The sequence below is a fragment of the Monodelphis domestica genome, chromosome 1, assembly GCF_027887165.1.
Source record: "Monodelphis domestica isolate mMonDom1 chromosome 1, mMonDom1.pri, whole genome shotgun sequence".
Taxonomy (NCBI): Eukaryota; Metazoa; Chordata; class Mammalia; order Didelphimorphia; family Didelphidae; genus Monodelphis; species Monodelphis domestica.
This window is the reverse complement of record NC_077227.1, coordinates 395,537,301-395,559,354: the sequence shown is the minus strand read 5'-3', so window position 1 is coordinate 395,559,354 and position 22,054 is coordinate 395,537,301. Positions and strand designations below refer to the sequence as shown.

Genomic DNA, 22,054 nt, shown 5'->3' with positions numbered 1-22,054 from the left:
GCTGCTGACCTGGCTGCTTTGCTGGAGGGGAGCCTGAGTCCCTCTGACTCGAAGGACCTGGTTCCGGAAGAGTTCCCGGCCAGGCCTGCTTTGCTGTTTTTGGGGCGGGGATTCAGAACATTGCTGGCTAGTCTAAGCCCAGTACTGAGTCACTCCGTGTCAGGACTGGTAAAGCAGTTAAAACAATGGTCTTACTCTTACTCCTCTCGTTATGGAGGGAATAGGGAGGGACCTGGTTCAAATATGGCCTCAGACGTTTCCTCTATGTGTGACCCTGGGAAAGTCATTTAACCCTTGTTGCCCAATCCTTACCGCTCCTCTGCCTTGGAACCGATACACAGTATCCAAGATGGAAGGTAAGGGTTTAAAAAAAAAAAAAAGAATTGCGTTCCAAGGCTCCGGTACAGGCAATAGCAGCATATGATAGCTGTTGATGTTCTTGGAGGGCCTGGTTAGTGGTGATATTATAATAGAAAGAACAATTGGCTTGGATTCAGAAAATCTGGTTATCTGGAACAGTTACCAAAACTAGCTGTGTGACCTTGGCCAAGTCACTTAATTTCCTTTGAACCTCAGTTTACATGAGTTAAAAAAAAAACAAAAAACTTCACTGCTTATCTCATTGGGTGGTTTAGAATGAGTGTTGTTTAAACATTAAAGTGCTGTGGAAATGTGCTCCCATTACTACAGGTGTTAACACTCTCAGTTAATCTGACCACATGCCAAAATAAATGAGATACATAGTCAGCCTTGAAACATTTTTTCACTTTATTTTTCTTGCCTTGTTTTTTTTTATAACATGGTCAATATGGAAATATAGTTTTGCATGACTTCACATGCATAATGGTATCATGCTGCTTGCTTTCTCAATGCATGAGGGAGGGGATGGAGAGAATGAGAAAATTTGGAACTCAAAAAAATTTTTTTAATGTTAAAAAATAAAAGAAACATTAGAAAAATAAACAATGGAGGTCTCTGTTCTTTTGCAGTTTTTCTCTGACACTGATAGATGCACTAGACACCCTACTGGTAAGTGTCTTTTTGTTTTCCTTCCTCATGTTGTTCCTTCTTCAGTGAGTTTATTTCAATTAAAAAACAATCCACCTTTCTTCATATTTTTTCCTCCATTTATTCAGAATTGATAACTTCAAATCACCTAGTTGACATTTTGGAGAAATGGTCTCACTTCACTCTGGTTTTTCTTCAGGAGACCATTGATCCTGGCAATTCTTTGGGAGTATTGATCTGCCCCAGGAGGATGAGGTTGTATTAGCTTCTAGGAATCCAGGGCAGTGTGCTATGGACGTCGAGGAAAATTCAGAAAGAACATATGATTCTGATCTTCAGATTGCTTACAGTTTTTTAAAAAACTGTTCAGTAATTTTTTTTTGTATTTTTTTTTACCAATTACATGTTGAAACAACTTTTAACATTTAAAACTCAAGGAGAAAATAAAGTAAAGAATGGTATGCTTCAATCTGCATTCAGACTCCTTCAGTTCCTTCTGTGACAGTGGATGACCTTTTTCATCATGAATCCCTTGGAGTTGTCTTGAATCCTTGTGTTGCTCAGAATAGTTAAGTCATTCATAGTTGATCATTGTACAGTATTACTTTGCACAACATTCTCTTGGTTCTGCTCACTTCACTTTTCTTTATATAAGCCTTTCCAGGCTTTTATGAAATCATCCTGTTGGTCATTTCTTTTTTTCTTCATGTTTTTTATTTTTTTCCTTTTAAACATTATTTTATTTGATCATTTTCAATCATTATTCATTAGAAACAAAGATCATTTTCTTTTCCTCCCCACCACCACCACCCCTCCCATTGGCGATGTATGATTCCTCGGGGTATCACATGTGTCCTCGATCCGAACTCATTTCCATGTTTGGGGAAGATTTACTTGGTTTTTGCATTAGGGTATTCATTTAGAGTCTCTCCTCAATCATATCCCCTCCTCCCCTGTAGTCAAGCTGTTGCCTTTCCTCAGTGTTTTTACTCCCACTGTTTGTCCTCTGCTTGTGGGTAGTGGTTTTTTCTCCTTGATCCCTGCAGGTTGTTCAGGGCCATTGCACCACCACTAATGGAGAATTCCATTACATTCGATTGTACCACAGTATATCAGTTTCTGTGTACAATGTTCTCCTGGTTCTGCTCTTTTCGCTTGGTCATTTCTTATGGTACATTACAATGATATATAACAACTTCTTTATCTAATCCCTTCTATTTCCAGTTCTTTGCCACTAGAAAAAGGGCTGCTATTCATGTAAAATCTACAATAGATTCCTTACCATCTCAGGGAGGTAAGGGGGACAGAATTTGGAACTCAACATTTTTGAAAAGCCTAATGTTAAAAATTGTTTTTACATGTAATTGGGGGAAAATTATTTTTAAAAATATACACACCAAGAAAGGGCTTCTATAAATATTTTTGTACAAATAGGTCTTTTCCCCCTTTCTTTGATTTCTTTGGAATATATTAATGGGTCAAGGGGTGTGATGCTTAAGAGTTTTGATGGAGAGATAAGATTTCTTTCTCATCTTGTCCCCTAATCATGAAAATTAAACTAAGAGATATAGAATAATATGAGAGAGGGTACAAGGCAATGTCTACTCAATACCCAATGAGTGATGTACTGTTAGTGCTATGGTTCGGTCATCAAAGATCCCTCTGGGTTGGAGTGGCCAACATAGTTTCTTATGAGGAGGTGTGACTATGTAGACAGATTAGGGTGGGGACAATTAGCAAGAGTAAAGACAGGGACAATAATCAGTAAGGCTTGGTCTCACTGAAATATACACAATATAGGAGAGTAATGAGTAGTCAGGCAGAAAGGTAGATTGGGCCCATGTTGTGGAGGACCTTGAATCCCATGGCAATGAATAACCACTAAAGATATTTTAATATGTCAAAATCAAGGTTTGGGGAAGATTTACTTGGTGATTGAGCACCCAGAGACCCTCTGGGTGAATAGAGAGGCAGAAATCAGGCTACAACTTCCTTGCTTATTTCTTTGACTAATTTCTTATGCTGGAAAGATTGTAGTGATTTGAACAAAAGTGTTGGGGACAGGAACTGGGGGACATTTCCCTTTCTTGATTCTCAGGCATTTTCCTTACATAGCTCATCACTTCACTTTCAGTGCTTTTTTTCCAGTGAATTAAGTAGACAGTTAGCAACCTTAGCATTTGTAATGGGGGAAAAGAAAAAAAATGGAGAAAATTAACCTGAGACTAAGATGTAGAACTGGCTCCATGAAGGAAGTGCCAGGGAGAGCTTGTAAATACCTCTCCCTCCCTGACCTCAGTGGCCTCCCCTCCCCTGGGATTTCCTGCCTTTGTTCTCCTTTCAGATTTTGGGGAATGTCACTGAATTCCAGAGAGTCGTTGATGTGCTTCAGGAAAGTGTGGATTTTGATATCGACGTCAATGCTTCCGTGTTTGAAACCAACATTCGAGGTGAGTGCTACCCAGAAGATCTCAGGGACCCAGATCCTTTGGGAAAGGGCACCTGGATCCTGCTCTAGGCAGGCAGAGAGGAGATAGAGGAGAGCTGACCTTGGAAAGGGAGCCACTACCAGACCCAGTAACTGAGAGAGCAGCATCTCATCATGGAAAAGTGACAGGATTAGACCCTTCCATGTCAAATATCACAAAGTTAAAAAGACCATAGATTTTTATCCTTAGACTTCTCTTACATTTACTACCTGTGTGACTATTGAATAAGCATTTAATTTATCTCCGATTCAGTTTCCTATCTGTTAAAAAAAAAAGGAAGGAAGGAATAGGGCTAAATGATCTCTAAGTATCTTTTTCAGCTCTAAATCTATGATACCATGATCTCTTCCTAATCATCCAACACCTTAATTTTGCATGAATGAGCAGTCGAGTTTCTTGGTGATAGCACTAACTTGCTGTGTATTCTTTAGTGGTAGGAGGCCTCTTGTCAGCTCACCTACTATCTAAGAAGGCTGGAGTAGAGGTGGAGGCAGGATGGCCTTGTTCTGGACCTCTCCTCAGGATGGCCGAGGAGGCAGCTCGGAAGCTTCTTCCAGGTAGGGAGAGACATTTGCCCATTTCCAAGGGTGAGCATGGGTCAGTTGTGTTTGAAAGCACTCACCCAAGACAGTGAAAATATGAAGTGGGAAAAATGAAAGTCAGCTGTTCTGAAGACTTGCTGTAACTTTACTGGAATTGGTTTAGAGTAGAATAGCTGATTTCGTCATTGTTGGCAGGAAAGGAGTTTTAGTGATGGGTAGCCCTTAAAGAGGGCCTCACAGGTGTAAATTCCTTGCCTTGAGTAAGTAATCCTTTACTCCCTACCTTCCAAGACTGCTACCCAGCTGGAATGTAATCATGACATTGTCATATGCCTGACTGTTGGAGGGAAGCCATGTTACTTTCTGAGAGGCTCATCAACATACCTATGGTCTCTCCATACATACAAGTGAGTGTAGACAGCAGTACTATTTTGTCTTTGAATTCTGAAGTTTTCTAACTGTGTGTAAACATGGACTGTTTTGCAGCTCTCCTTTGCAAATCCCCGTTGCCCCCAACACATACACAATGCAGAGGCATTTTTTCATTCTCTTGAAACTATCCTTGCCTCTGGAAAGAGTAAAGCCCAAGTCCTAGGCCTTGTAGCAGTGATAACATACTTTACAGTTTCCTTTTCAGCGGTGTATCCTGTGTGATTCACTGTGCTGGGAGCCCTGCTCGCCTGTTCCTTTGTTTTAGGACATTGTGAAACTCTCCAAACATTTCCAGTGTTACCCTTGGCTAAGATATTCCCTTGGGCCTATTGGACAGTGAGACTCTAAACCTGTTGCCTTTAGATAATTTGAGTGCTTTGAAGAAATCTATAGGTTCTTCTAGTTAGAAAAGGAAATCCACATGAAAGCATCATGCCCTCTTGCTGCAAGGAGGCAATCTGGTTCCTGCCTTTAGACTTAACATACCAGGTCCAGCCCTTTTTTTTTTTGCTGCATCTGTAGTTCAGGGCTCTAGCCTCGACTTCCAGTGTCCTGAGTGGGAGATCCTACCAGCTTTGGAATGCTCAAAGATATGGGGTTTGCCCTGAGCATGTCCCCTAGCCCCTTTCCCAGGCTTCCAACCTCTGTGGTTCAGCTTTTCAGACCCCTACGGGGATGCCCTATGGAACTGTGAACTTGATGCATGGTGTGAATCCTGGAGAAACTCCTGTGACGTGCACTGCTGGGATAGGGACCTTCATTGTAGAATTTGCCACCTTGAGCAGCCTGACTGGTGACCCGGTATTTGAGGATGTAGCCAGAAGGGCCCTGAAGGGCTTATGGAAAAGCCGGTCAGATATTGGACTGGTGAGTAGGAGGACATTCTTCCTGTTTGACTCAGACTTGACACATTGGGATAGCCTCTGTGGCAAAGGGCTTTGAGCCAGGAGCTGAAACCTGGCCAGGGAAAACCTAGAGAAGTAAAATGTAGAAGGCCACGTGACTCATTTGTTATCTGGCCATTGTTATCTGGGCAAGTATTTAGGATTCTTTAAAATAGACCACCACCAAATTCAAATGATCATGAGGGATGGGATCAGGAAGTAGTAAATTTCAGAGAGAAGAAAGTGGCCTCAATTTTTTTCATCTTGAGTTTTCAAATTTCTAGGACACTGGAGACATAGATCCTGGGTTCAAATCTGGCCTCAAGCACTTCCTAGTTGTGTGACCCTGGGCAAGTCACTTAACTTCCAATGCCTCTCCCTTACTTCATTTCTGCCTTAGAGCTGGTACTTAGTATTGATTCTAAGACAGAAAGTAAGGGTTTCAAAAAAATTTTCCACAGCATTTGGTTATACTTCCTGGAAATATTTCTAATAATAGTATAATGAATCCCATATCCAAACCAATAACAGACCCTGTGGATGTGATGAGAAGAAAGTTGTCCTGTGTGCCCACATTGTATCTGTCCTCCAGGTAGGGGTGGGAAGCTGTACAGGTGTTCCATGAAGTAGCAGGGGAAGCTTGGCTGTGGGCCCTCTGTTCAGACCTGCTTCTTTCCCACAGGTAGGTAACCACATTGATGTAGTGACAGGCAAGTGGGTGGCCCAGGATGCTGGCATAGGTGCAGGCGTGGATTCCTACTTTGAATACCTGGTGAAGGGAGCTATCCTGCTTCAAGACAAAGAGCTGATGTCCATGTTCCTGGGTAAGAAGTTTCCATCTCTCTGTGTGTAGGTGGAATGCCTGTATTTAGGGGCTCCAGCCTTTGGTTCCAGAAACCCAAATTAAATTCCAGTAACTCACTGTGACCCCTCAGGCTTAGCTGAATGCAAGGACTTTTTTTTATGATGAAATTCTCCTACAGTGATAGTTATCACAACACTGAACATGTGGCATTTCCAAGATGGCAAAAGCCAAAGCTTCAAAGCTTGTAACTGATTGGCTCCTACTTTTTAAATAATTTTTTTTCTGGAAAGAGAAGACATGACTGCTGGCTGTCTATTGGGTAGAGTTGGTTTTTCCTCCCCTAGCTCCTTCCACTTTGTCCCATGTTTGGTTGGGAATTTGGGAGCCTGACTTCTGAGAATCCTCCCCTACTCTCCTGGAGTCACTTGGAGTGCCTAATCTAGATTGCAACAGAGACTTTTTACAGCATAAGTGTCTTCTTTAATTGGGAGCCAGTCAGATCTCCTTTGCCAAATTAGAGAGATTGCCTTGCTTGCTTTTACAATTACACTTCCCTAATTTGTGATTTAGTTGATGTTGATACTCCTTTCTACAACATAGGTTGTAACCTTGTTTAGTAGATGCTGCCTAACATGAGAGGTAGATAGCCTTCAAGCATGGTGGTGACCAAAATGTCCCCCACTTAGTAGTTAACCTGCTGAAGCACCTTCGAATATTTTTAGGTTATCTAGGCCTCAAAACATAAACCTAACACTTGAGTCCTTACTAACTTGGTTGGACCTGTCTGAGCTTAGTCTCTGACAACAATCTTTGATAACCTGGACTAGGTGGCCTCCCAGCTACAAAGAAGCTCTAATGCCAAAAGAGGACTTTGGTCCTAACACTGAGACTAAGGACTTGACCATAGAAGGCTTAGACCATCAACAAGAACAACAAGAAATAAGGAAACTCCAGGACTGCTTCTGTGGCTTCTGGCTTTGTAGAGTCTAAGCCCAATAAGATTGATCCCTCCCCCACTCCCCTACTACCTGGCTGCTGGGAAGGAATGGATAGACTATTAATTCTAGTGAAGAAATGTAAACCACAAGGACTATTTCTGTAGGCCTCTATAATGTCAGGATAGTATGGCAGAGAATCACTGGACTTGCTGCTACCTCCTTTTCAAAACCTCTCTATTAGTAGTAGACTGTGAACTAGAACTGGCCTCAGAAGTCATCTTTTCCAAACCTCACTCCTCGTGCAGGGGTTACCTGATATCCCTGACATTGGCACCGGTAGCCTTTGCCCTTGTTGGACTGTTTTCATTGTTAGGAAATTCCTCCCTGTTAGAAAACCTGCTTCTCCATCACTTTTTCTTCTTAATTTTAGTTCTTGCCCCCTGGGCCAAGCAGAATGACTTTGATCTCTTTTTCCACTTCACAGGAATTATAGCTGTAGAGAGGAAAAGGACCAGGGTAAGCCAATTGTAGGCAAAGTTGCAAGTCAAGTGACGACATCTTTGACCCAGCCTGGAGAGGCTTTACATAGGGAGCCATATTGGAGAAGAAGCAGAGAAGGGGCTCCTTGATTCCGTTGCTTGTGGGCTACATGAAAGCACCTGTAAAGGGAACCAAATAGGGCATGCCGGCCTTGGGGATAGGTTTTCTGAAGGTTAAAAGAAGTTATTCTGGATGAAGCATTTCTGAAGCTTGATCATTTTGCCCCTTTATTTACTGAATTTTGAGCCATTACAACTCTGTCCCAATTTTACCAGCTCCATTTTGGATTGTATTGATGCACTGATCCCCATTCAGTGATGAAAGGCTGTCTTCCTCTTCCCTGACATGATTAACCCCATCTCCACTGCAGAGTATAATAAAGCCATTCGGAACTACACCCGTTTTGATGACTGGTACCTATGGGTTCAGATGTACAAAGGCACTGTTTCCATGCCAGTATTTCAGTCTCTGGAAGCCTATTGGCCAGGTTTGCAGGTAAGAATGCTTATCTTTTGATCCCTGGAAGCCTATTGGCTAGGCTTGAAGGTGGGGATGATCAAAATTGTAGTTTTACTGTGGAAATGGAAACATGAAGGATTTTTTCTTTTTTTATAAGGTTTTTTTAACATGACTTTAGTTTCCCCTAATGTCTTTTTCCCTCCTCCACTCAGAGAGCCTTTCCATTGTAATAACTAAATTAAACTCCTGTCCTTAATTTCCATAGAGTTTGTTAATATTTACTTGAATAAGAGAAGGCAAACAGAAAAGAAAATTATTCTAACTGGCCATGTGAATGCTCTCCACATGGCTCCCTCATCCACCTTCCTTTCTTTGCACACCCGAGTGAATAGAGACCTTCCACTTCCTTGAACTCCTCTTTTATTCCTTCTCTTTTACTCTGGGTCAATATCCAATCCTTTCCAGCTCAAGTGCCTAGGTGACTGTCCTGTGACCCACCCTCCAAGGTGTGATGTAGGCAGGGCCCCAATGTGTGATCTCAGGAGAGATCTCCCCTTACATACCATGAAATAAATATTTTTCTAGAGACAAAGAAGAAAATCTGCATAACTGACAAATATATGGGGGAAAAAAATCTGAAAATAAACACAAATACATACACTTGTGGACCTCCTGCCTCTGCCAAAGGATGGGGAAGGAGTATCTTCTCATCTCTTCTTTTGAGCTATGTGTGGTCTTCATGATTTTGCAACATTCACTTTTGGTTTTCCTGTTGTATGTGGTTATTAATTTATGTTTACATTATTTTAGTCACTGTGTGTATGGCTTTCTGGGCTCTGTTTACTTCATTCTGCCTCAATTCCTGTGAGATTTTCCATCCTTCTGAATGCATCATATCAAAAAGTCTTTTTAGTGTACAGTTTGAATTTGTTAGCTTGCTTTTGTATATGGGGTAGCCTGGGGTGAAGGAGATGCAGGAATCATAGGTTTTAAGAATATTATACCCTCCCTCACTCCTTGATCCTGCTAGACTGGCCTGTTTTCCTGTCCCTGTGACATTCCTGTATTTGTACCTTTGAACAAATTGTCTCCCATGCCTGAAACACAATCCCTCTGCCCCTTAAAATCTCTAGTTTCCTTTCAAAGCTTGACTTAATTAACCACCTGTTGTTGTTGTTGAGTAGTCTCAATTATATTCACTCTTCATGACCCCATTTGGGATTTTCTTGGCAAAAGGAGTGGTTTGCCATTTTCTTCTCCAGCTCATTTGACAGATGAAGAAACTGAGGCCAACAGGGGGAAATGACTTATTCAGAATCATACAGCTTAAGTGTCTGAGGCCCGATTTGAATTCAAGAGGATTAATCTTCCTTCTTCCAAACCCCGTGCCACTGTGCAATCTACTGCACTACCTAGCTGCCCCTTAAACACCATCTACTTAAAACTTTCCTGATCTCCAGCTGCCAATGCCCTCTCTGCCCTTCACAAAATCATTTTGTCTTTATTTTCTCTGTGTTAATATAAATGTTGTCTTCCTTGATAAAATGTAAACTTACTGAGGATGAAGCTGTTGTGTTTTTGTCTTTGTATCCCTAACACCTAGTGCAATACCTGCCACTGGGAAGCCCTTAATAAGTCTTTGCTGATTTGGTTTAGAACTAGAAGGGTCTTTAGAAGACATCTGGTCTAGCTCCTTTGTCTTACTTACTTGCTCTCTAGTTTTCCTAGCATATCCTTAAGGGGAGAAAGCTAGGGATTTTTTCATCTGGGTGTTCCTTAAGTAGTTTCCTCCCCAAATTTTTCTACCTAAAACATAATTGGAATCTCCTTGGAGCAAGGAGAAATTGTATATGCAGTGACTTTCTCCTTGTGGTGTGAAATTTCTTTCATCTGCTTCATCAGGACTAAAGGAAGGCCAGAGCACAGATCAAACAAGGAATGGGAGCTAAAATTAGCCCTTAAAAACTGACACATGGGGCAGCTGGGTGGTTCAGTGGATTGAGAGTGAGGTCTAGAGACTGGAGGTCCTAAATTCAAATCTGGCCTCAGATATTTCCTAACTGTGTGACCCTGGACAAGTCACTTAACCCCGCTTGCCTAGCCCTTACCACCTTCTTACCTTACCTTCTGCCTTGGAACCAATACACAGTATTGATTCTAAGATGGAAGGTAAGGATTTAAAAAAACAAAACAAAGCTGAGGCACCCTCTGGTATCTGCAGGGTCCCAAAATAGCACAGTGCCCAAAACATGAGGCATTTAATACATGCTTATAGATTGATTGACTGACTTATAGATAGACTGATCGACTAACATACAGAATATAGATGAGAGTAATGGTTCAAGAAGACAGAAAGGTGGCAAAGTGGTTAGAATGCTGGGCCTGGAGTCAGGAAGGCTCTTCTTCTTGACTTCAAATCTGGCCTTAGACACTTACTAGCTGTATGACCCTGGGCAAGTCACTTAACCCTGTTTACTTCATTTTCCTCATCTGTGAGGAATGAGCTGAAGAAGGAAATGGCAAACAACTCCAGGGTCTTTGCCAAGAAAACTCCAAATGGGGTTACAAAGAGTTGGGAATAGCTGAACAATGATTAACAACAATACAAGAGCTCATCTTTCCATAGTATTGTAGGTCACAAAACACTTAACTCACAGCATCCCTATGCAGCAGGTAGGATAGGTATCACCCTCATTTCACAGATGAAGAAACTGAGGTCCTGAGAGGTAGGATGATTTGCTAGAGGTCTCACATTTTAAAGACTGAACAAGTCATTGTACTTTGCTTTTCATCAATTCCTTCCTTATTTTTAAAATGAAAGAATCAATCTGGGTAGTCTCTATGGTCCGCATCTCCTTATATAGGCTCTTATTGGAGTCTCTTAATAGTTATGTGATACCGAACAAATTACAGAACTTCTCTGAACCTTTTTTCTCAGGGTGAATGATGTGACCTACCTCACTGGGTTGTGAATCCCTAGTGAAGTAATGTCTGTAAATGCTTTCTAAACTTAAAGCAGTTAGCCTTTTTCCCATTAAATCTGAGCCATTATTAGTATTATACCTTTTTCTATTGCACCATCTGCTTCCAGCTTCCTTCATCTAATTCTCTAGGGTTTGGTTATGGTGGTGTCAATGAGCTGGACAGACTATGTCATAGCTTACCTTCTTGATCTCTTTTTGCAGAGCCTCATTGGGGACATTGATAATGCCATGAGGACCTTTCTCAATTACTACACTGTGTGGAAGCAGTTTGGAGGGCTACCAGAATTCTATAATATTCCCCAGGGCTACACCGTGGAGAAACGGGAAGGATACCCACTTCGCCCCGGTGAGTGGAAGCTTCAGCCTGACTGTTGGGCTCTCCCAATGCCAAGTAAGCCAACCAGAGCCCAGAAAAGGGAGAGGGAGTTAGGAAATGACTGTGGGAGATGCCTTGGAGATCAGTGGAGATGGTGGGAAGAGCTGAGCTTCTCTCCAAGGGCGAGGCTTTTACCTCTTACCTCTTCCTCTCCCTCCCCCCTGGATTCCAGAAATTTACAAAAAGTTTTCATCTGGGTAGATTCTCCAAAAAAGTGGGGTTCAGAATTACAAGTTAATATGTGCTTGTGATGTTTGATGGGCATGAAAATCAGCCCAAGGATGGGTTAATTTTAGAGTGTGTAGTTAGTCTAAATTGACTTTTTTTTTTGCCTTTTTAATTAAAGGATTTCCTAATCCTTTCTCATAAGTGCATTTGCTTTTAGAAGATAATCAGGAGAGAGGGAGCTTACATATCTTCATGGACAAATACCTTTCAGATTAACTGCCTGGAGGGAGGTAACTACGTTAAGGCCCCTGACCAGAAACCCAAGCACTACTCTGGGCAAGAATTACAAAGTACCTCTAAGCTTTGAGTCAAGATGGATCACAGCCAACTGGGAAAGAACCCTGGATTTTAAATATAGCTCTGCCTTTGCCTCAGTGTATGACTTTGAGCAACTAACTTCTCCTCTCTGGCCCTTAATTTCCCCAGAAATTCAAAAAGGATGTTTTATTTATGCATCTCTAAGGGCCCTTTCAGCTCATATGCACTGATTCTATGACATACATAGATTCTCATAACCCCTTTGAGTTCAAGCAAAGTGTAATGATCCTTGTCAGATGGAGAAAATGAAGTAGATGACCTGGGGTTGAGTCCATATTCAGAATCATAGAACCATGGAATGTTAGAAACTGGAAGGAAGCTTGGAGATCATTGAGACCAACCCTCTATTTTTAGAGACGAGAAAACTGAGACTCAAAGAGGTTGTGACTTGCCCAAAGTCACACAACAAGTCAGTAGCAGAGCCAGGACCCAAAGCCAAGTCTTCTGGCTCCTAGCCTAGTGTCCTCATCACATTGTGACCAGCAATGACCTTACTTCTCCCCAAGCAGGAAAAATGGAGAACTGGATTGGAGAGGGCAAAGAAGGGGACAAGTTAGGTCAGATGAGGGCTTCTAATTCCCATATGCCTTCATTTCTTTCTTATGGAGAAGGAATGAAATTGGGGTAGGGAGTTGTGAGGTATCACCTGAAGAGACCTCATTATCCCCTGGCCTAGTTCTTGTTCCCCTGGTGTGTGAGAGAGTGTGTCTATGTGTGTCTGTGGTATGTCTGTGCGTGTTGGGGAAAGAACAGGAATAGAGGGACAGAGGTACCCTCTATACCATTCACAAACTTAGTAAATTAGAAGCTTGGTTTAGGAATTTTGTCTCTCTTGTGCTCATTCTTTCCTAGACTGGCCCCAGCTTTAGGGATATTTTTCACCGCATCTCATCTTTGTGATGGATCAGAAAACGTGACAGTAGACATTCTCAATTTTGCACTCATTAGGATATCTTTGGCCAAGTAGACAAAGTCTCTGATGGGAGAATTTGACCAATGACCTTGCATCTACCCAGTCCCAACCTAAGTCCCTTTGTAAGAAAGGCTCTGCTTTGGTTTTGCAGAACTGATTGAGAGTGCCATGTACCTCTACCAAGCCACAGGGGACCCCACTCTCTTAGAACTTGGGAGAGATGCTGTGGAATCCATTGAGAAAATCAGCAAGGTGGACTGTGGATTTGCAACAGTAAGTGTTTCTAAAGGTTCAAGGGTTGGGGCAGTGTATCTTCTGGCTGCTTTTAGAGAAGGGAGGAACCCTGTGACTCACTATTTGAATAGCACCTGCCTTCAGTGAAGCACTTAGACCCTTTCCCTGTGCTAGTGAAGGAGCCAGAGGAAGTAGTAAGTGATGCTGTCCCTAGTGCCTGAAATGAGTTCCTTCTCATTTCCACCTCTTGGAATTCTTTATTTCCTTCAAAACTCAGCAAGTGCCACCTTTTTCTATGTGAAATCTTTGCTGATTTCTCCCAGATGCTAATTCTTCTTCTTTTCCCCCTCCTCACCCTCCATTATTCTTGTGTGTATATACATGCATGCATGTGTGTGTGTCTTAGAATGCATACTTTGCAGAAGTTGAGTAAGGGGTAGATAACTGGGGTTAATTGACTTGTCCAGGATCACACAGCTAGGAAGCATCTGAGGCTAGATTTGAATCCAGGTCCTCCCAACTCCAGGCCTGGCACTCTATCCACCAAACCGCCTAGCTGCCTTCCTTGTATATATTTTGCAAATTCCTTGAAAATAGGCATTGCTTCATTTTGGACTTTGTATGCCCAACACTTGGCATAGCTTCTGGCATGTAATAGGTACCTAATAGTTACTTACTGATTGGAATGCTTGCTGAGAAGTCCCAGTCTTGGAGCACCTGGCTGGGTTCTAATGCCAGCTTTACTCTCTATATGCTATGTAGTCTTGAAGGGTCAATCAACATATTTTGACCCTCAGTTTCCTCATCTTGAAAGTCCCTCTTTTCCCCTCCTTGAATATTTGTTTTGGAGATCAGATGAGATTGTATACATAAAGGACTTTGTAATCCTAAAGTGCCTGTATGCACCGGAGCTTCTCTGCCCTTTCCCTAAACCCAAAGAGACTTGTTGCCCTGGATTGTAAAACGTTGTGGATAGTTTGGAGGGCAGCCCAGCCTTTTGTAATCCTCAATCCTTGTGTTCATAACATGGAACTGTTGTTTGTTCCGTGGCTCAGCAGTGGAGGGTAGAACAGAAAGGGATATAGATGGATTTTTAAAAGTTATATCCTCTCCCCTGTAGCATTTTGCTTCATTTTTTCACTGTTTGGGTTATAGGAGGACAGGAATATAACTCTGCAGTCTGCCTTGATATAATCTCTTCCTTTAAGAAGCCATAAGAAGCCCAGCTTGTTTAAGAGGGAAGATCAGTCAGTCCCTAGAGGTTCCTTCTGGCTGTAATAGCTGAGGATGAGAACAACTTGTTCCTGTTATTCTTAGGCCCCTAACCCAGGCATCACTTCTTAGGATTTAAAGTAACACTTGAGCTCCTTTCCACTAAAAACAAAGGCACAAAAATCAATATTTAATATAACTTTTAAACTGAATACAACTTTGGGAGATCTAATCCAGTGGCTTTTTAAAAATGTATTTGTTCAGTTACATGTAAACATTTTTAACTTTTTTTTTTTAATCCTTACCTTCTGTCTTGGAATCAGTACTGTGTATTGGTTCCAAGGCAAAAGATCAGTAAGGGCTAGGCAGTGGGGGTTAATCAAGTGACTTGACCAGGGTCACATGGCTAGGAAGTGTCTGAGGCCTGATTTGAACCTAGGACCTCCCGTCTCTAGGCCTGGCTCTCAATCTACTGAGCTACCCAGCTGTCCCCATTTTTAACATTTTAAAAAATGTTGTTTCAAATTCTTTCCTTCCCTCAGTCCCCTTGCTCATTTCTCCTTGAGAAGGAAAGCAAGCCTATATATGCTATATGTGTACAGTGTAAGATTAAAATTAATGTCCAATACTCCAAGTATTATATTTTATAAGATTTATAAAGATGGCAAAAAAAATTTGCTTCAATCTGCATTAAGGTTTCATCAATTCTTTTTCTAGAGATGGATGACTTTTTACCATGTATGTTGTTCTCCTGGTTTTGCTCGCTTCACTCTGCATCACTTCATATACGTCTTTTTCTGGAATCCTCCTGGTCATCATTTCTTATAGCACAGTAGTATTCCATAACAACCACATGGCATAGTTTGTTCAGCCATTCCCCAGTTGATGAGCAGCCCTTCAATTTCCAATACTTTACCATCACAAAAAGAGCTGCCATAAATATTTTTGTACATATGGTTCCTTTTCCTTTTTCTTCGATCTCTTTAGGATACAGACCTAGCAGTAGTATTGCTGGATTACAGTTTTATAGCCTTTTGAGCATAGTTCTAAATTGCTTTCTAGAATGGTTGGATCAGTTCACAACTCCACTCACAGTGCATTAGGGTCCCTGTTTTCCTTACATTTCCTCCAGGATTTGTCATTTTCCTTCTCTGTCATGATAGCCAATCTAATAGATGTGAGGTGGTTCCTCAGAAGAATTTTAATTTGCATTTCTCTAATAGTGATCTTGAGCATTTTTTCATCTGACTTTAGATAGCTTTGATTTCTATACCTAATTTCAGCCATACTGTTTTCCAATTTTCCCAATGGTTTTTTTCAAATACTGAGCCCTTGTCCCAAAAGCTTGGATCTTTGGGTTTGTCAAACAGTAAATTATTTGGTCATTTACTACTGTAATTATATGCCTAATCTGTTTTACTGATTCCCCACTCTTATTTCTTAGCTAGTGGTGATTTTGTAATACAGTTTTGAGATCTGGTGCAGTTAGACCACCTTCCTTCACATTTTTAAAATCAATTTCCTTGATGTTCTTGACCTTTTGTTCTTCCAGATGAATTTTGTTATTTTTTTCTACCTTTATTAAATAATTTTTGGTAGTTTGATTGGTATAGCATTGAATGAGTGATTTAGAGAGAATTATCACTTTTATTATAATGGCTCAACCTACTCAAAGTAGTGGTTCTTAACCTGGAGTCTGAATTTACTTTGTTAATATTATAATTATTCTTCTAGTCTAATAGGGTTCTACTCTAATCCTATGTATTATTTGATTCATTTTAAAAACATTCTGTGAAAGGGTTCTCAGGCTTCACCTGACTGTCAATGGGGTCTACAACACAAAAAAGGTTAAGAACCCCTGATCTAGACCAGCCTTTTACAGAAAAGGAAACTGCGACCCATGGAGGGTCAGTGCCTTGCCCAAGGGCACAGAGTGAGTTACTAGAGGAGGGCCAAGGCTAAATGTAAATCTTCTGGCTCCTTTCACTGTACCACAGAAGCTAGACCAGTTTGGTTTTGTGAAAAGGTCTATGAAAGGGGACATCAGAGGAGGGCATTTCCAGGGCATTTTCAGTTCAAATCAAAGGATTCTTTAGGAAAAGTATCACAAGTCCCCAGACTCAGAAGGTAGCTACAGAGGGAGACTTTTTTTGACTCATTGGGGGTAGCTTCTTAGGCCCTGATGCCAATGGAGTCAATTTCAGACCTTGGGCTACTCTTACACTATGCTCTTTCTAATCTATTCCTTTTTTTTTTATTTCATTTTAGCTTTCAGCTAACAAATATCTCTTCCCCTCCATCTCCAGTTTAACTAATATTCACAGTCAAGACAAATTCCCACATTTTGTTATTGTTTAGTTGTTTTGGTTGTGGCTGACTCTGCCTGATCCCATTTGGGGTTTTCTTGGCAGAGGTATTGAAGTGGTTTGCCATTTCCTTCTTGTGCTCATTTTCCAGATGAGGAAACTGAGGCATCCAAGGTTAAGTGAACTTGCCCAGGGTCACACAGCTAGGAAGTAGCTAAAGCTGGATTTGGACATAGGTCTTCACAATTTCAGGTCTAGCTTCCCAAAAGCTTCCCAATAGCTCATTTTCCACTTTGGTGATGTACCAAAGTGCAGGTCTCATCTTTCATCTTGAATCTCATTATTTCTTTGTCAGGAGGTAGGTGGCATGCTTCATCATTAGTTCTTTGGAATCATGGCTAGGTACTGCATTGATGAATGTTCTTAAAAAGTTCTTTGTCTTTATAATGTTGTTATTGTATAATTCTCTTGGTTTTGCTCATTTGACTCTGCATCAGTTTATATAAGTCTTCACAGGTTTCTCCAAAGACATCCCTTTTGGCATTTCTTATGGCACAGTAATATTCTATCATATTTATATACCATAATTTTTTTGGCCATTCCTCAGTCGATGGCCACCTCCTTGGTGTCCAGTTCTTTGCCACTACAAAAAGAGCTGCTATAAATATTTTTTGTTTGTCTTTTTTTAAATTTATTTATTTAGTCAATTTAGAACATTATTCCTTAATTACAATAATCACAATATTTCCCTCCCTCCCTTCCACCTACCCTTACCGCAGCCGATGTGAAATTTCATTGGGTATTACTTGTGTCCTTGATCAGAACCCATTTCCATGTTGTTGGTGTTTGCACTGGGATGTTCATTTAAAGTCTATATCCCCAGCCATATCCCCTTGACCCATGTATTCAAGCAGTTGTTTTTCTTCTGTGTTTCTATTCCCACAGTGTTTCCTCTGAATGTGGATAGTCTTCTTTCTTGTAGATCCCTCCAAGTTGTTCAGGATCACTGCATTGCCACTAATGGAGAAGTCCATTACATTCGATTGTACCACAGTGTATCAGTCTCTGTGTACAATGTTCTCCTGGTTCTGCTCCTCTCACTCTGCATCAGTTCCTGGAGGTTGTTCCAGTCTCCATGGAATTCCTCCACTTTATTATTCCTTTGAGCACAATAGTATTCCATCACCAACATATACCACAATTTGTTCAGCCATTCCCCAATTGAAGGGCATCCCCTCATTTTCCAATTTTTGGCCACCACAAAGAGCGCAGCTATGAATATTCTTGTACAAGTCTTTTTCCTTATTATCTCTTTGGGGTACAGACCCAGCAGTGCTATGGCTGGATCAAAGGGCAGACAGTCTTTTATCGCCCTTTGGGCATAGTTCCAAATTGCCCTCCAGAATGATTGGATCAATTCACAACTCCACCAGCAGTGTATTAATGTCCCAACTTTGCCACATCCCCTCCAGCATTCATTACTTGCTGTCATGTTAGCCAACCTGCTAGGTGTGAGGTGATACCTCAGAGTTGTTTTGATTTGCATCTCTCTGATTATAAGAGATTTAGAACACTTCTTCATGTGCTTATTAATAGTTTTGATTTCTTTAACTGAAAATTGCCTATTCATGTCCCTTTCCCATTTATCAATTGGAGAATGGCTTGATTTTTTGTACAATTGGTTTAGCTCTTTATAAATTTGAGTAATTAGACCTTTGTCAGAGGTTTTTGTAATGAAGATTGTTTCCCAATTTGCTGCTTCCCTTCTAATTTTGGATGCATTCGTGTTTTTTTTGTACAAAACCTTTTTAATTTGATGTAATCAAAATTATTGATTTTATATTCTGTGATTTTTTTTTCTAGCTCTTACTTGGTTTTAAAGTCTTTCCTTTCCTTTCCCAGAGATCTGACAAGTATACTATTCTGTGTTCACCTAATTTGCTTATAGTTTCCTTCTTTATATTCAAGTCATTCACCCATTCTGAGTTTATCTTGGTGTAGGGTGTGAGATGTTGATCTAAATCTAATTTCTCCCACACTGTCTTCCAGTTTTCCCATCAGTTTTTATCAAATAGTGGGTTTTGGTCCCAAAAGCTGGGATCTTTGAGCTTATCATAGACTGTCTTGCTTAGGTCATTTGCTATAAATATTTTTATACATATGGATTATTTTCCTCTTTCCTCTATTTTTTTAGAGGTATAAACCTGGATTTTAGTGACTTTGGGGACATAGTTCCAAATTGTCTTTCAAAATGGCCGAGCCAATTCACAACTCCAATAGCTGCAACCTGTTCCATAGCCACCCTGACTGATCAGACTGACCCTGATACAAATTTCATTGCTTTTGTTTGTGTCTCTTCCCTCCAAAGTTGAAATTCCACCCAAACTTATAATTCAGATGCCACCTTTCTTCAAGAACTGATTTTTTTATTTCTTTCCCGTTCAATAATGATCTGCTTCTAGGGGCCAGTTAGCTGGGTAGCTCAGTGGATTGAGAGCCAGGCCTGGAGATGAGAGGTCCTGGGTTCAAATCTGGCCTCAGACACTTCCCAGCTGTGTGACCCTGGGCAAGTCACTTAACCCCCATTGCCTAACCCTTACCACTCTTCTGCCTTGGAACCAATACACAGTATTGATTCCAAGATGGAAGGTAAGGGTTTAAAAAAAAAATGATTTGCTTCTAGCTTTTTTTTTTTTTAACATCACACTTTTCCCCAGACTTGTCATAGGTACCTACTATTCATTGCTTTTTATTCTGAGTATTTGAGCATAGTCTTATTGAGATTTTTGAGAGCAAGAGCCATGCCTTTTCATCTTTGTAGTCCCCAATGTCTAGCACAGTAGAAGCTTAATGTTTGCTGAACATGCATTGTTGTTGAGGCCTAAACCTAATAACATTTAGTCAAAGCTTAAATTCTAAAAGTTATATGCACCGCTTGTCAGAGATGTTGAGATTCTCATTTGGCTTCCAGTTGGACAAGATGAATTCTGAGATTCTATGATTCTGGGTAATCCAGGCCCCATCAAACCCACATGAAGAAAGTCAGCCTGGGTACTGACTACAGGATTGAACACCTGCTGATGACCACAGCTTTGTTCTAAAGTTTCATAAAGAGTGCACGTATTTTTGGAAAGCTACTATCAGCCAATATTTGCATATATTAAATACTCAACACCAAACTCTCAGCTATCTCGACTTGTCTTACAAATGGTGAATTGTAATGTTCTCTGAGCCTACCTCAAGCCTGAGTATGTAACAAAAAGGTCTCTGGCGTTTAGTAGTGGAGTGCCCCAGGGCTGGCATTTTTCTGTGTCATTCTTCTGACCGCATGCTCTTCCTCCTCATCCAGGAAGAAGGCTCAGTTCTGGGGCACTCCCAGATTGCCTGGGTAGACAGAAGCATCATCCTGCCCCTGCCTTTTTCTCCTGGGTGACTCCACCTCTCTGCACTTCAGTTTCCCAATCTATTAATTGGTCTCTGAGGCCCATTCTAGCTCTGAATAATCCTAATCCATCATTATTGAAGAATTTCTGCATTACCTTAGTACATAGAATATCAAAACTAGATGGGATTTCAGAGGTCACATCTGATTATTTCACTTGGCACATGGGGAAATTGAGTCCTAGAAAGGACATATGATGACCTGCCAAACATTATTCAGTCAACAAACATTTGAGAAAAGACACACACAGATATCACAATCTAATTTGTGGTTTTCTCATTAGAGTAGCTTTAACAAGGAACTCTACCAATCCAGATGAAGTTCTTCTATCCAGCTTAGAAAGGATCATTATAGATCTCATGCAAGAGGTGATGTTTGAATTGGACTTGGGATAACAGAAAGGATTTTGGAAAAATGAAGATAGAGTGGAGTAAGAGAATGTATTCCAGGCCTAGGGAACAGTGAATTAATAGCAGAGATATGTCCAGAAACGAGGTTTTCTGATTCTTGGGCCAATTCTTTCTTTACTAGAGCAGGCTCTTTCTCAGATTTTCCTAGGTCTTTTCCAGCATCTTACTGGAATTAAGCTTCATTCTTCAGTCAAGCACGAACCAATTAAATTACCATATTAGCTTTAGAGCATGGAAGAGCCTTCGTATGCTTATGATATTTTCCCTCCTCCTTTTTCTCCCAACCCCCATAAGAAATAGGAAGGGATCTGTGTTGGCTTCTCTCTTGAGATTTTTTCCAGTTGGGTTTTGATAGCTGATCTCTGGCCAGAGGAATATAAACTGTATAGATGTCAGATGTAGCTTTAGTAAAATCCCAGCTTTGCTCTGCTGGACTAACGCTAATTCTCTTCCCTAGGATATTTCCCACCACTCACACTTTTTTGGCCTTGGAACAGACTAAAAGGGATCACAGGTTGGAAAGCTAGTCTCAAGTTTGTCACTGTCCCCAGGCAGTTAGGTCATGGGGACTGGGGACTTGTTTCTGCCCTTTGGAGGTACTCCAAGACAAAGGAACAAGCCTTTTGAGTTCCTCAGCTTTTGCCAAACAGAGCAAAAAAACAGTTCTTGATTGTTCCAAATCCTATCTGAGTCACATTTATGAATAAGCTAGAAATCCACTGAGAATTGATTGTTAAAGGGAAAGGACTTTTCTAATCTGAAGCAGTTCAAGTGAATCTGATTCATCTGTATCAGTAAACTCAATTCATTTATTCACGTTAACTTAAAAGTCAAAAGCTGTGTTTCAGCCACAGATTTTTTGAGATGGATCTAGTACTCCACCTTTGACTTTTCCTGACTTTCTCAGCTTGTGGCAACAATTGAGTGGAGTCCCTACTTCTTGTGATGCTCTGACTTCCCTTTTCTCTTCATCTTATAGATTAAAGACCTAAGAGATCACAAATTGGATAACCGGATGGAATCTTTTTTCCTGGCTGAGACTGTCAAGTATCTATACCTGCTGTTTGACCCGAACAATTTCATTCACAACAATGGCTCCACCTTTGATGCAGTAATCACACCCTATGGGGAATGTATTCTGGGAGCTGGTGGTTATGTCTTCAACACCGAAGCTCACCCCATTGACCCAGCGGCCTTGCATTGCTGTAGGAAACAGAAGGAAGAACAGTGGGAAGTAGAAGATTTAATGAGGGAATTTTACTCCCTTAAACGAAGCCGAAAATCTACATTTAGGAAAACTGCTGCTGGTCCTGGCCTTTGGGAAACCCCAACAGCGGGGAAAGATGCCTCAGCTTTGGAAAACCAAAAAGTGATGAACATTAAAAAGGACTCCAGGCGTGGTGTCCCTCTCCTCAGGTGTCCCAGCCAGCCCTTTACCTCCAAGTTGGCATTGCTTGGACAAGTTTTCCTAGACTCCCCATAACCACATGATTTATTTTGAAGCTGAACTTTAATAAATGTGTTTGGTTTTGCC

General features: G+C 41.0%; 2 protein-coding genes across 3 annotated transcripts in view; one reads left to right on the top strand and one right to left on the bottom strand.

Moving 5' to 3' along the window:
• Positions 1–230, bottom strand: part of PROCR (protein C receptor) — a 24,850-nt gene extending 24,620 nt beyond the window's left edge. The window contains exon 1 of the mRNA XM_056822112.1: positions 10–230. The gene's annotated coding sequence lies outside the window, so the exon portion shown is untranslated. The remainder of the gene's footprint in view (positions 1–9) is intronic.
• The window catches only part of EDEM2 (ER degradation enhancing alpha-mannosidase like protein 2), a 23,025-nt gene extending 971 nt beyond the window's left edge, over positions 1–22,054 (top strand). For both annotated transcript variants that reach the window (XM_007474236.2, XM_001381409.4), the window contains 9 exons: positions 990–1,029; positions 3,353–3,458; positions 3,929–4,054; positions 5,127–5,338; positions 6,038–6,179; positions 8,009–8,133; positions 11,283–11,427; positions 13,068–13,189; positions 21,500–22,054. In XM_007474236.2, the coding sequence (XP_007474298.1) occupies positions 990–1,029; positions 3,353–3,458; positions 3,929–4,054; positions 5,127–5,338; positions 6,038–6,179; positions 8,009–8,133; positions 11,283–11,427; positions 13,068–13,189; positions 21,500–22,003 (1,522 nt within the window). In that variant the 3' untranslated portion in view covers positions 22,004–22,054. The remainder of the gene's footprint in view (positions 1–989; positions 1,030–3,352; positions 3,459–3,928; positions 4,055–5,126; positions 5,339–6,037; positions 6,180–8,008; positions 8,134–11,282; positions 11,428–13,067; positions 13,190–21,499) is intronic.